This window comes from Labrus mixtus, chromosome 9, assembly GCF_963584025.1.
Source record: "Labrus mixtus chromosome 9, fLabMix1.1, whole genome shotgun sequence".
Taxonomy (NCBI): domain Eukaryota; kingdom Metazoa; phylum Chordata; class Actinopteri; order Labriformes; family Labridae; genus Labrus; species Labrus mixtus.
In genome coordinates, this window is record NC_083620.1 from 18,932,355 (window position 1) to 18,945,434 (window position 13,080).

The 13,080-nt window shown below is 38.4% G+C and overlaps 1 protein-coding gene across 12 annotated transcripts in view; it reads right to left on the bottom strand.

The window, feature by feature from the left end:
* Positions 1–13,080, bottom strand: part of ncam1b (neural cell adhesion molecule 1b) — a 76,688-nt gene that overhangs the window by 22,250 nt on the left and 41,358 nt on the right. For 7 of the 12 annotated variants that reach the window (XM_061046677.1, XM_061046673.1, XM_061046676.1 and 4 more), the window contains exons 8-10: positions 10,399–10,541; positions 9,202–9,225; positions 1,463–1,492 (exon numbers count right to left, since the gene is read on the bottom strand). In XM_061046677.1, the coding sequence (XP_060902660.1) occupies positions 1,463–1,492; positions 9,202–9,225; positions 10,399–10,541 (197 nt within the window). The remainder of the gene's footprint in view (positions 1–1,462; positions 1,493–9,201; positions 9,226–10,398; positions 10,542–13,080) is intronic. The other 5 variants (XM_061046679.1, XM_061046674.1, XM_061046678.1 and 2 more) reach the window with 3 other exon arrangements.

The following is a 13,080-nucleotide window of genomic DNA, read 5'->3' on the forward strand; positions in this document are numbered from 1 at the left end:
ATACAGTTCATATTAAGTAGCATGGCTTTATTCAGATTTTAAGAACTGCTTGTTCTTGTTTCTTACTTTGGATAATCTTTATCCCTCAGAGAAACTAAGCAGCTTTTGATTTGGCTTTTTGGGGTCATTGTTGTGGAGCTGATTACCGATATAAATGTTCAAAATAATACAATTTGACTTCACTTCCTGGGTAAGAGAGAAAAGTAAGCATAGACAAAGAAACAACAACAAAGCAATGCTACTGCCTTAAACGCAGGATCCACCATACGTATTTAACACTAACACACACACTGTCATCACTGTAGGCATGTACTGGAAGAGAAAGGTTCTTCCTCACCTCCCATAGTGAGCAGTGTGCAATCTTTGTTTTTTTATTCTTTGAGTTTGTCAGACAGAAATGGTATTAATAAAATGCATGTCAGGATGTCGATATTTGAAGACCATTTTCAAAACTATTACAGAGTGGAGTCAAAGGAAAAGACCACTCAGCGTGCTGTGCAGAGCTCCCTGCAATTTAAAAATAAAATAGCAGGGCTATTTGAGGAACAAAACGGTCTAAAAATACGTATTCATTTCCTGTCAAATGGTACCTAAGTAGAAATAACAATGGCAACCCTAATGTGTGATCTCACACCTGAAATGGCGATGGGCTGAATGTTGTGACATACTTAGTAAAAGCCCCAAATTTCTGTTCAGTTGAAAGCCAAGAAGAATCTAGCAGCTCTATCCTGCAGTAAAGTGCACTCACCAGTGACAAAGTGGTATAGGTTTCAAAATCCCACATATCTATGACACATTTCCAACAATGCGGTAAGGTGTAGGAAAGCTTCTGTGGGAAGCTTTCCATTCGACTTTGTTCACTTCAGTCGGCTTACGTTCTGTGCAGCTGTTCCAACACAGTGTTCTTAGTTTACATATATTTTCATTAATCTGAAGTCCACACATCTGAACTATAGATAACTCTTTTCTCATGTCAAAAATATACTTTGATGTAATAGACAAGAATTGGCAGCGGATTTAGTGAGATGTAGGAGTGAGGACGGAGAGATCTGAGAAAAGTTTTACCAAGAAAATCAATTTTTCTTGGACAGAAAACAAACTAAAAAACGGCATGCATCAGAATGAGAATCAAATCTATAACTGATTAACAAAAAGTCATTGTATAAAATCATATTTCAGCAGGCAGATGTCTTCAATTGAATGATGTCTTTGTAGGCTTGGTGAAAGGTCAAGCTGCATGTTGAGTTTATATGGAAACCAAACAGGGAAAACCATTCAAAGACTAAGACGGATAGACCTGCAATGATAGGCCTGTTTTAGCTTCTGCATCTTTCTCAGGGTTTGTACTCTCCCTGACCCTTAATTGATCAAGAATTTTGATCTGCATCCATCCAGAATCAAATTAGACCCCACTGACATGAACGATGGATTGGTGTAGGAGAAAGTCATGCATTTAAAATACCTTGTGCTGCTCTGGCCGAGTCCATGATGCCTGTAGAGGACAGAGACACAAAACAGCAAACAAAAGGCATAGCAATGCTTAGAAAGTAATCCTTATCCAGGCAAAGCTGGGATGCTGCACATTGCATGCAAGTATTAAGGGACTAGTTTATTTCCAACACATCCATAGTCCCTGAGCTGGATCTGTGATTTAGCTTTCAGTCTGCAGGTACAAAATTGCTTTGGATTTCCCTCCTGGGGGAGCCTATTATGTGACAATAAGGGTTTTCTTTTACAGGGGAATTTTTTGGGGGGATTTTTATGCTGTTTTTATTTTCAATCCTGCAAACCTGAAACATCGCTGCTTCAACTGGTAACTCCCATAGAGGAAAGTCTACTGGCATCATGAAAGAGCTTACAGATAAGAAGGTTATTGGTTTATCAGGAAGAGGCGACTCCATTACACTGCAACGGCAGAGATATGTCGGCCTATTTGGTAAAATAATTGAAGCAATTATTGACTCAACGTCCATGTCTGAGGCTTAAAGCAGTAACAGGGATATCAACCCAATGAGACTGAATTTACTCGAGTAGTATTGCCGTAGTCTTTGTTGTTCTACACTAAAAAATGGTGAGTTTCCAAGTCATGACCTCATGAACAGTCAGTTTATCAATAAGCAATGAGGGATTTAGAAAGGCTGCATTGAAACTGCACTCCCTGGACCCCATGTGAGACCTGGAAAATAAATCCTTGTATACAGGTGACCTGAGGTGTTAAGTGAAATTATTTTTCAAGTCAGATGTTGTGCGCTGAGTATAAACAGTCTTGTCCTACAGTCTCAAATGGCTGATTACATTTCAAGCCTAAAAAAGCCAACATGTTATTTGATTTATTCACAACTGTTAGTTTCCATCTTTTAGATGCAGATATGATGGCACCTCTTCATGTCAGAGGGTGTTTATATATATGCAAGATTTCTTCACTGAAGGTCTAAAGGCTCGGCCGTTTAAAAAAAGATTCACTTCTGCATGATAAGACAGGATGCACTTTAAATTCACTGACAGCCCTAGATATTATTCAAATCATGGAGTGAACAAATTCTTAGACTGAGGCATCACGATTCACTTTTCATGTCTTATTAATGCTGTTACAGTTTAAATAACTGCACATACTGTGTATTTATAGAAAGTCATAGTAAATCATATTCAAATGTACTACTCTACAGAATCTATATAAATATAACATTGTATTAAGAGTTCCTGGGGAAATAGTTTCACAGATATCAAGCACACTCAGTGATTATTATAATCATGTCAGACATTTCTCCCATCCAACCCAATACAGAAAATTTTGAGTTATGACAGATCAAATCAAAAGTCTGGATAACAAAACCTTTGAATTGAACTAGACAACATGCCATGTCAAGTTGAATCACAATGATGCTGAAAAGCACAACTTCACAAGACAAACAGCTTTGTGGAAAAGCATGCTCTATGGATCTCATGATACGGAGGAACACATGTTAAGCATGAGAATGGGATGCAAAGACCCACATGGCGAGAAAATGTTGAAGCATACCAAGCATAATGATAAACAGCTATTTCATCAGGTGCATCAGCGAGTAATTGGCTGGAGTAATTGTAGGGCAAAACAGTGACTCAAACCATCAACTACGTCACATCAAAAAATCACTCCTATAATATATTCTTATAATCAAGCAGCAGGAGCATATGTGCTGTTTGAATTCAGGTACTTTCTATTGCTGGAAAAACTGCCTCACAATTTACCATGAAAATATGAAAAATGAGGAAGGCCTGAAAGAGGAGTCGATAGGAGACTTATTGGACAAAACATATGCAAAGCTCCCTGCCTCGGTGTAATTTACTTTGTTCTTAAGAGCTGTGCATGTCCTCTACTGCCACAGCATAACACAGTGCACCTTACATCATTACAAACAGCAGTTGGCTGCATATCACCGCCGTGCTGAGAGAGAACGGTAGCCCAATTAAAACAAGCAGCCTAATAGTCTGGAACATCACCACCTCATCCACACTCGTCTGAGGCACTGCCTCTGCAGTAAGCAAGCTGACAAGTATTGCTGTCATGTCCCTGACAGGTGTTTGTTTAAGACAAAAGCTCAATGAACAACAGCAGATGCGAGCATGCACAATGGAAGACACCAAAAAACACAATCACTCCTTGGAGCAAATGTGGAGAACAATATGGTGACGGTTCCCTTGGGACTTATCATTTTTCCACTCCACTGTTATTCCCTTCCATAGAGAATTATCTTTGCTCTTTGTTCTGACAGGAATTTCAATGTCAGTATGAAGACATACTGACATAAACACACTAAAAACCTAAATGTACAGAAGGCTTTATTCATGAGTTGACGCCTGACTGAAACTGATGATTATGCATTCTGTCATCGTCCTGTGTCATTAACTGCTGAGTATCAAAACGCTGCCAGTACATCACAAAAAAAAACGGACACGCATTTTAGCAAAGAAACCCTTACATCACCCCACCACTGAGCTAGCAGGCCTGTTGTTATAAATGAGTAGCCTTTTGTGCTGGGACAAAACAATGCTCTCTCTGCATTGGCACGCAGCGCTAAAAGCATTCCTCTGTCTCGGATGCTCTGCCTAAACAGCTGCCACACAACATTAATTACACATTTTTTCAAGCATCAAATTACTTCAAAAATAATCATGCATGTCTTTGGTCTTTAATTTCTAATTAGCAATTATGATGTGAGACAGGGTTTAAATGCAGGGCTTAAATGCAGATGTGTCTGAACCTTGTATTTTTTAAGATGGGAAGTGCTTTGACACAATAAGACTACAAACTTGAATGTGCTTTAAAGTTTTGTAATTGGTCCTCAGTCAAAAAGAAAAGAAAGAAAATTATAGCTTAAAAATTCTGTGAAACAAGCGGAATGTTTAATATGTATTCAAAGAAGCAAAACATTCATTATGTAGATAATGTACAAAGCATGGATAAATGCTTCATTTACATTTTCAGTTATTAAACAGACTCACTTATCTGAAGCGACTCGCAGCAAATGCATTCAAAGGACTGAAACAACTGAATGCTGCACATAAAAATGATGAAAGTTTGGAAATAAATACATAAATACTTAACTCTAATAGCGGTATAAACAAAAACAAAATGAGGCCCAGATAAGAAGCAATTTGTATTTTCAAACACAACTCTAAGCGGGCACACACCTACACGAATCATGGCTTTTCTTTTGTATGAAACGGTAATCTCCCTCATCCTCACATTGTGCACCCCTTTCCTCACAGTTAGCAGACGATGCTTTTGTCTGCAAACACTGACGATTTTGTGTAGGAGCTTATTCAAACTGAATTTGTCTCTTCCCTTGTTAACCTTTGAAAGCTAAGGCCTGAGCAAACAGAAAAGAAGCCAGACATGATTTGCTGAAGCCTCAACCTGATCGGAACGTAGTACGTGTTCTTTAATCTGGATCTTTTCTCAAACATTCAAGTGTAATTCAATAGCTGAAGCTACACTGTCTGTCTCTTCTACCTGCTGCATAACAGAAAGCTAGTATAGCTGTAACCTTGTTTAATACCTCTACTAGAGTAGCTACCTTAAAGCAACATAACTGTACAGGATGTTAGCTTAAAGGTGGCCTGTGGAGTGTTTGACTGCTTTAAGCACTATCATATATAAACGTTCTCAGCATCGACTGTTTTTAAGAGGTGGATTCAGGACAACAGTGGTGGACAGTTTTGGAGCCTGGCATTGCTGTTACCATGTTGATGTTGTTCTTTTGTTTGTTTTGTGGAACAGAGGTGCCCATATAGGCTCTATTCAGCAGCCGGCAACTTAGCAGTTAGCGAATGACAGTGTTTGTGAAAGTGAAATGTGCGGTGGTTTTTGACTGGAGTTGTTTATGTATTTGATTAAAAACACACAAACATTGGGATGCCTGATTAACTTGAGGCTTACATTCAGGAGTGGAAGCAGTGTGGAACAAAAGGATATAGTCAGCTAATCACCAGAGTACCTACCAAGGTTATAATAGTTTTGTGTTTTTCATTAGTTTTTTAATTTTCATTTCATTGTGAGTTTTTGTTTTTAACATCAGTTTAATTTTAAATAATATTTGTTAGATTAGCTTTTATTTTATGATAATGCTTAGTATTTTAGCACACTTCCTGTTTGGATACAAGCTTTAGCTTTATACAAGTAGTGTATGTATATTAGATATAAATCCAAGTATTATATTATTTGGCTTTGTTTATGCATTTCTTATGCATAAGAATGGCAAAAAAATATGAACATTTTAAACTAATCCAGAATGTTATTAATTTCTGTGACACATGGTTATGCAGTGAAGACGCTAGAGGGAGAGAGAGAGAGAGAGAGAGAGAGGGAGAGAGAGAGAGAGACAACTGCACACAAAAAACTTCATTTAAGTTTTTTTTTTATAACAGACGTTGCTCACTGCAACAAATGCATTCAAATAGACTTCAAAGTGAATTGCTCTCTCTTTTTCTCTTTCTCTGGTCACCTGAAGAGTGTACAGACCTGGGACATCGATCACCTTTGTGGGGATCACTTCATCCCCCCCATTAGGCTGCCAAAGCATTCGTCACAGGGACTTACCGTTAAACATCGTGCCTTGAAACGGCAGTCTGAACAGGGCTAGTCAAGAGTCTGTGTCATTAATGGATTAATGAGCAATCAAGAATAGTTTTTATTCTACTTTTTTCTGACAGGCTTTAAATGTGTTTTTTTCTTTTTTAAGTTGTGCATCTTGATATACCTCAAGGGAGATTGACATTTGTTGTGCAAGCCTCAAGTGGCCACTCCATAAACTGCACTGTTATTAGGTGTTAGCATCCTCTTTTTAAGCCCCAGAGGGTTTTTCTTATTTTTGATATGTAGGCCACACAGTTTTGTTCTCACATGTCAACAACAACATGTGAGGTCTGCACATTCCTTCCAAAGATTTCACACTGTTCCACCGATGTACAGGAGGTGGTAATTCATCCCTAACTGCAAGGAAAAGGAGGTGTTATGGTGAGTAATGCTGAACGTAAACAGAAACATTCTATGTTTACATAAGAATACTCCACAGGGCACCGTTAAATACACCCTAAACAGATGTTTTTTTTTATAGGTTTGTTCTATAAATAATACAAACATCAACAAATGCTCTCTGCTGTTGAGTTTCTGAGGCTGATTTTTCAAGTTGGAACACTTTGATATATCTGGACTGAGAAGTGAAGCGTGAAAAGAGGTTGTAGTCCTTCACAAAATCAAATGTGACTCATTGTCTTACAGTTCAGCACAGATGAAAAAAAAAAAAACGTTAAACTGAACTAAAATTTGTCTATTTTTCAAAGAGCAGTATCAACTAAAAGAACGGCAGTTTTTGGTCAACGGCAATATTTTCCAACACATTTTGTTACACTGCCAATGCAGATGTTAATATTTGCACATCATTTCTCCACCTTAAACAAAGACTATCTCTTCTTCCTTGTATTATGAATAAATGTTATTAACACTCTTATCTCGTGTGATTTAAGGTTGGGTGCAAAAACAAAATACAATGTTTTGCACTGAAGTACAAAGTGGAAACAAAATGGGAAAACTACCGTACTTCAGCTTCATTAACGTGTCCACATGCCATATTTATATGATGTGGGGGAATTATGTTACATATCCCTCCTTATCCCTGATACTATCACGACTCCTCTTGTCTTTGGCTTATGAAAAATAAAACAGCTAGCAGGATATGACACATACTTGTATAAAGTAGAGTACTAGGTAAGAATTAAACTCCATCTTTTAGGATTGTCGGGTTCTGTGTGGAAGGAAGTCTTTGTACTCAAAGCACAGAAACACTCAGACAAGAAATAAAAGTGTCTGACCGACCACAAAGAAGTGAACAATACATGAAAATATACTGCTAATGAGTCCCATCTGGTCGTCAACACCACACATCTGAAACCGCAGAATGTACATCTGTACGTTCTACACAAAAGCTCTCACATCAATATAATTAGCAATGAGAAAATCCTACATATGGCAAGAATAATAACAGCTGTATTATTTATAAATCACCATGTCCACCCCAAACGAATGCTGTTTCCATTTTCACACCTGTCCTTGATGAAATTCAGCTGTATGATGATTACACAAAGCATGATACATGGATGGACAAACACAACAAGACAAACAATTAGCAGCCGTTTTCTTACTCATTCATTGTGGATATAATTTCCCCTACTAAAAAAGCAGAACTATTAAGAAATATCTGAATGATCAGAATCTACTGTTTCTACTCTACAGTCCTGTGGTAAGGCTGCTAATCATTTCTTTGAAGACAGCTGTGAAGAGATGCCATAGATCACGAAGCATACTGCACACTAAGATGTAAAATACACTGCCACCAGCACGGCTGTGCGTCACATGACATGTGGTATGGGACATGCCATGGTGCTGCACGTCTACAGGACCACATAGTGTAAAAAGTGTTGTGGGTATTGCACATTTAGGCTGCTTTTTCTTTGTATACAACAAAAAGCCTGTGTGTTTTCCACTCTCTCAAAAGCACACACCTGCAGAGTCTGTCTTCACACAGAGTACAGCTGACCAGGCAATGTCTTTTATGAGATAAAATGGTGACGCTGTGGGATGTAGAGCTGCAGAGTGTTAACTCCAGGCCCCTGATGAGTCTCTGCTCATCCACTATGACAGCTACAAGACCACAGAAGAAGAAAAGGCTGACAGGGACAGAAGAGGAAGTTGTGGTGCAGCAGCTGGGAGGTATGTTCTACAGGGGGAAAAAATGCAGCTTCTCGTGGGACATCTACAAAAGATAAGAGGATGGATATGTTTACTGATACTGAGCAGCCCTTTCATGTGTGCCTCACCACTGTTGGTTTAAAAAGAAAAAGAAATTGTCCTGTTGTGACGTGCATCATATGGTGGCAGCATGTTTTACACTAAAGGTGATGCTCTACTCAAAACCCCTTTTTGGGAATATCAAACACTCAGCCCTGCAGGCTTTGACAGGTGGCTTTAAAAATCTTTATTTTTCCATTTTCAAAAAGCACAGTGGCTGTCATCTGCTTGAAATAATGTCCCCTACAATGGATTCCACTTTTCAAGGTTAGTAAAAAGCCCATTAAAGCTCTCCTTGAAGCACATTCCACCCCTCCACTCGCCACCTCTCTGATCAGTATGTTCCAAACCATCTTATTCTCTTTTATGTCTGCTGGGGTTGAGTGTTTCTGTGATTTTCAAAAGATAGATTTTAAGTGGAGCACTTTTACCCTCTATTTTAAAAATGACACTGACAAAAAGGTTAGACAATCTACAGTACTATGGAGATGACAGACAGAGTGAGCTGGGCTTGAATCCAGGCAACCTCATGCTGTGATGGAAAGTTTGAAATGATCAGGCAACAGCGACACAGAAATGGTGTTTCTCTTTATTACGTTTTTAACCAAGTATTCATCTGATCTCATGAGATAAGCTCCAGACACTTTCTGTCACAAGATCAGTGAAGTTTTCAGGCTACTTGTGCGAAGCATGCAGCAGTTGAATCAATTTCATAAACTCTGATGGGATCATTCCTTGGGGTTTTCAGGAAACAGCTGGGAAATTTCCAATAAAAAGGGATTATTTGATTTCAGAGGGTTTATTTTTTCGTGAAATCTAGGGGCATACTTTGCAACATTACTTCAGTACATTTCTGTGCCACGCGTATTTCATACCTGATAGATCCTGTTTAGGTGTGCCTGTAGGAAGAAAATGTAGTGCATGTAATGGACTGGCTCCAGAATTCCTCCAAGAGCTACAGCATCTCTTTGAAGCATTTTCCCCCTCATTACATCCCAACTGTAGCAAAACACCAAGACCTAGAGGACCTGGACCATGTGGGTATAAGATGTACGGGAATACCAAACAGCTATTCATTGTTTTTGAAGGTATGCATGTGGATTATCCAAAAACAAATTCTAACAAATGGTAGCAGAATATCTATTGATAATTATAATAATAAGGCATTTTATTTAAAGATGTTTTCAATCACCGAGATGAGCAGCATAATGATAACAGTGATTGAAAAGGCTAAACAAACACTTGATCACTCAAGCGCTCATTCTAGCACATAGCGTACAATAAGAATCACATGAGTTCTATCATTGCCTCAAATTGCATGCTTATAATGGGAATGTTATAATTGGGTTTCTGACGTGGATATTCTTGACATTTGGGAAAACTCAAGTCAAATCTGAGAGTGCTCCACATTACAGGCAGGAGTTTGGCTGAGCTAATTACATCAAGTCCACTGGGCCGTCATGTAGGAGCTGCTAATTTAAGGGAAATAATCAGTGGCAGATAAACCTTGTTCAGAGTGTTTGGCAATGAAACAGCAGAAGTCCCACACCTGCACATGATCAATATTCCTCTTAAACTGGGTTAAATGTATTCAATTCCTCTGCTTGAGACACCGGCCTCCTGCAGGTCTGTGTTCCTCCCCAGTGGTTACAAGTCAATGTGACCCAATTCTACAGTCCACACTTCCAAATTATAAAGTGTACTTGAAGAATGTAACGGAAGAAAGGTTGAACCTTTTTAATTTTGTATATATATGGAATGTTGCATGGCATTAAATGATTAAAGTCTATTGAAATGAAATTAAAATAAATGCATTCATAGATCTATTTCTATATTAATTGTTTATATGCTGCCACCAGGGATAATCATTGGGCGTTTTTCTCTCTTTTATGTCCAGTGTGTACGAGGTACTTAAATGTTAGGATTTATGTATAGTATACAACAGGGGCACTTTTCAATAGTTGTGGTTTATTACCTCCAGGATGAAAAAACCCTGCAGGGCACCTGCCCACAAGAACTCAGGTTGTAGATATTTGGAATCCAAAGTCACCCATACAGGCTTTATTGTTTACCTGATCTCCTTCAGTGAAGACCTGATCCCTGTAGCTCCAGTTAATGGTGGGAGTTGGATCTCCTGATGCCTCACAAGTCAGAGTTACCTGCTCCTCCATCTCTGAAGTGCTCTGGTTTACGATGTATGTGATCTTAGGTTTGACTGTAGACACAAACACACATCGTCATCAGAACCGCACTAACACAACATGACAGGCCAGGTGGCTTGGCAGCACAAGAACAATAAGTACGAGAGCAACTCTGCAGATTTAGTATGAGCTCAAAGGAATAGGGATGAGGATCAGTAGCTTGACAGTTGAGTGGGATTTTTTTTATGGCAGCAAAAATTGTATTTAAGCTTTTCCAGTCCCAGCAGCAGCAAAGTTGTGATAACCATGTGTGGCACAAAATGTTATTCATGTAATCATTTATGTAGCCTATCTCAAAGAAGCCGGTCTTCATTTTTGTTTATAGTGAAGTTAGCTGTCACATTACAGTACTCCTTAGCTAACCTGAAAGCACAAAGTGGAGCCAAAATGTGACACCAGCTGAGGAAAGTTAATCTAGGTGCTGAGGCAAGAGCGGAGCAACACTCTGCACTCTGATGTTTTTCATACAATCCATGAAGAGTGAATACTTGGATGGAAGCAATATATTTGCTTAATACAGGCTATTTCAAAACTGTGTATATGATTGATCATTTTTGAAGTTCTGAAGTGATGTCCAATGAAAACAATGGCAACTTTGTATTAAAATGCATTTATCTGAACCAATAATTTAAAAAAATATAAAGGTAGGTGTAAATTATACGTTTTTAAACATTTGATCATTTGTATTCACGGCCAGGGGTGTCACAAACTGATCACTGATCAGCTAGATTTGAATCAGAGCTGATCTTTTTTTTCCACAGAAGCTATTAGCTATTTTAAGGTGGATCTATTTTTTAATCATTAAAATATGGCAGCACTTCTCTGTGTTACAGGACTTGATTGATAGGACCAGGGCCAGCATGAACAAATGAACACAGGTAAGCTGGTGATGTGTGTCAGCAGCTGAAGTGAGCAGAGCCGCTTTGAGTATTTCCAAGTGGCTGACACCTTTGAAAAGCTTCTGCTGCTGAACCGATTCTTTAAACTTCAGTTTTTCGTTCACGCAGTAGAGAAAGAAATACTGCCTAAACCTTTCTCCGGCTACAGCTACGCACTAACACGTTTCTTTAAAAAGATACTGCTCCTCACACTGGTTTGAAGTGGGTGAGATGCAGCTGGAGAAAATCTTGTCACTTAATAGCGTACCAATCAGAATCTGCAGCATTTCAATGTACATCAAATGGCAGATGCGAGGTTATTAGCTGTAATTTTAATCAAACTGTTTAGATATCACCCTCACAATTCTGGTGAAGGTGCATTAAAATCTTGATGAAGGATAACCTAAAGCCTCGTTCAGACAGAGTTTACATTACAGAGGAGCTGGGGAATTAAATTTTCACGGTGCTTCTCAGTAATTTAACTTATTGCTCTGCACGGCACTTTAACCATCAGGAAATTAGCCGCCTCCCAGGGGAGCGTGGGAGAGTTGAAGATAGAGACGTGTGGCATAGACTCTTCATCCAGGAAATTTGAGAAAAAAATCATGCTCCCTCTCTGAAACATAACTCTTCTCACAGCATAGCATAAAAACGCCTACTACCATCACATAGTGTGATTTTATTCACACTATCAGAGGATCTTATTATCACAGATATAGGAATAAACTTTATTTGTTCGCTGAGAGATCATTGAAAAATACACGCTGGACCTTTCATTAGTTTTCTCTCATAATAAAGTCATATAGCAACGATCGCTTCCTGGACTCAAAAAAGTGTAGGTGTGAGGGTGCTCTTTGGATAGGGAGGTAAGCAGTCATATTTATGTCTTATTTAAACAATTCAAAGCCTTAAAGGCCTTAAAGAAATGTGACTGTTTAAGAGAGAGGGCCTTGGAGCTTTTCTTGTTTTTTTCTATAACCTACTCTGCAGAGTTTGCTTGGTGAATAAATGACAAATAAATACAAAAGTAAGACAAATGTGGACGAATAAGGGATAAATGTTGAATGTTGTTGTTTGTGTCGGACTCTTACTTAATTTTCAAATTAGAAAACTAAATTGTTCTTTATGCATAAATAACAATAATCCACTTCATAATAAAAGGACATCGCACCCGGCTGCTAAACTACTGACTTTGTGAAAAAACAGAAAGTCTTTTCGACTACCGCAAGTGAAGAGGGGAAAAATCAAACAACATATGCCTTCGGAGTAAGATTAAATTCACTGGCTCAGGTGTAGTCAAAAACATTCAGCCTTCCATGAATAAATAAAGAGTTCAAATGCTTTACCTTTTAGGGGTGTGACGAGATCTCGTGATATTTGAACGTGATGATATTTCTCAAAAAGGTGAAAACTGTCTCTCGATATGAGTACACATACGAAGAGTAGTAGAAATAACGACAGTCTGATGCTGAACTGGAAACTACCAAAGAAAATGCTTTGCTGCTTTTAAACCCTTTATGTGGCAGCTCATCGAATAAAAGACTATTTTCTTCTGTCATATATTTGGTCTTCAAAGTTTACTTAAAATAATAATTCCCCTTGTTCTTGTGAACCCAACATCGTGTATTGTCTCAGCTCATGAGTGTATCTTTACACCCCTATTACCTTTACTTAT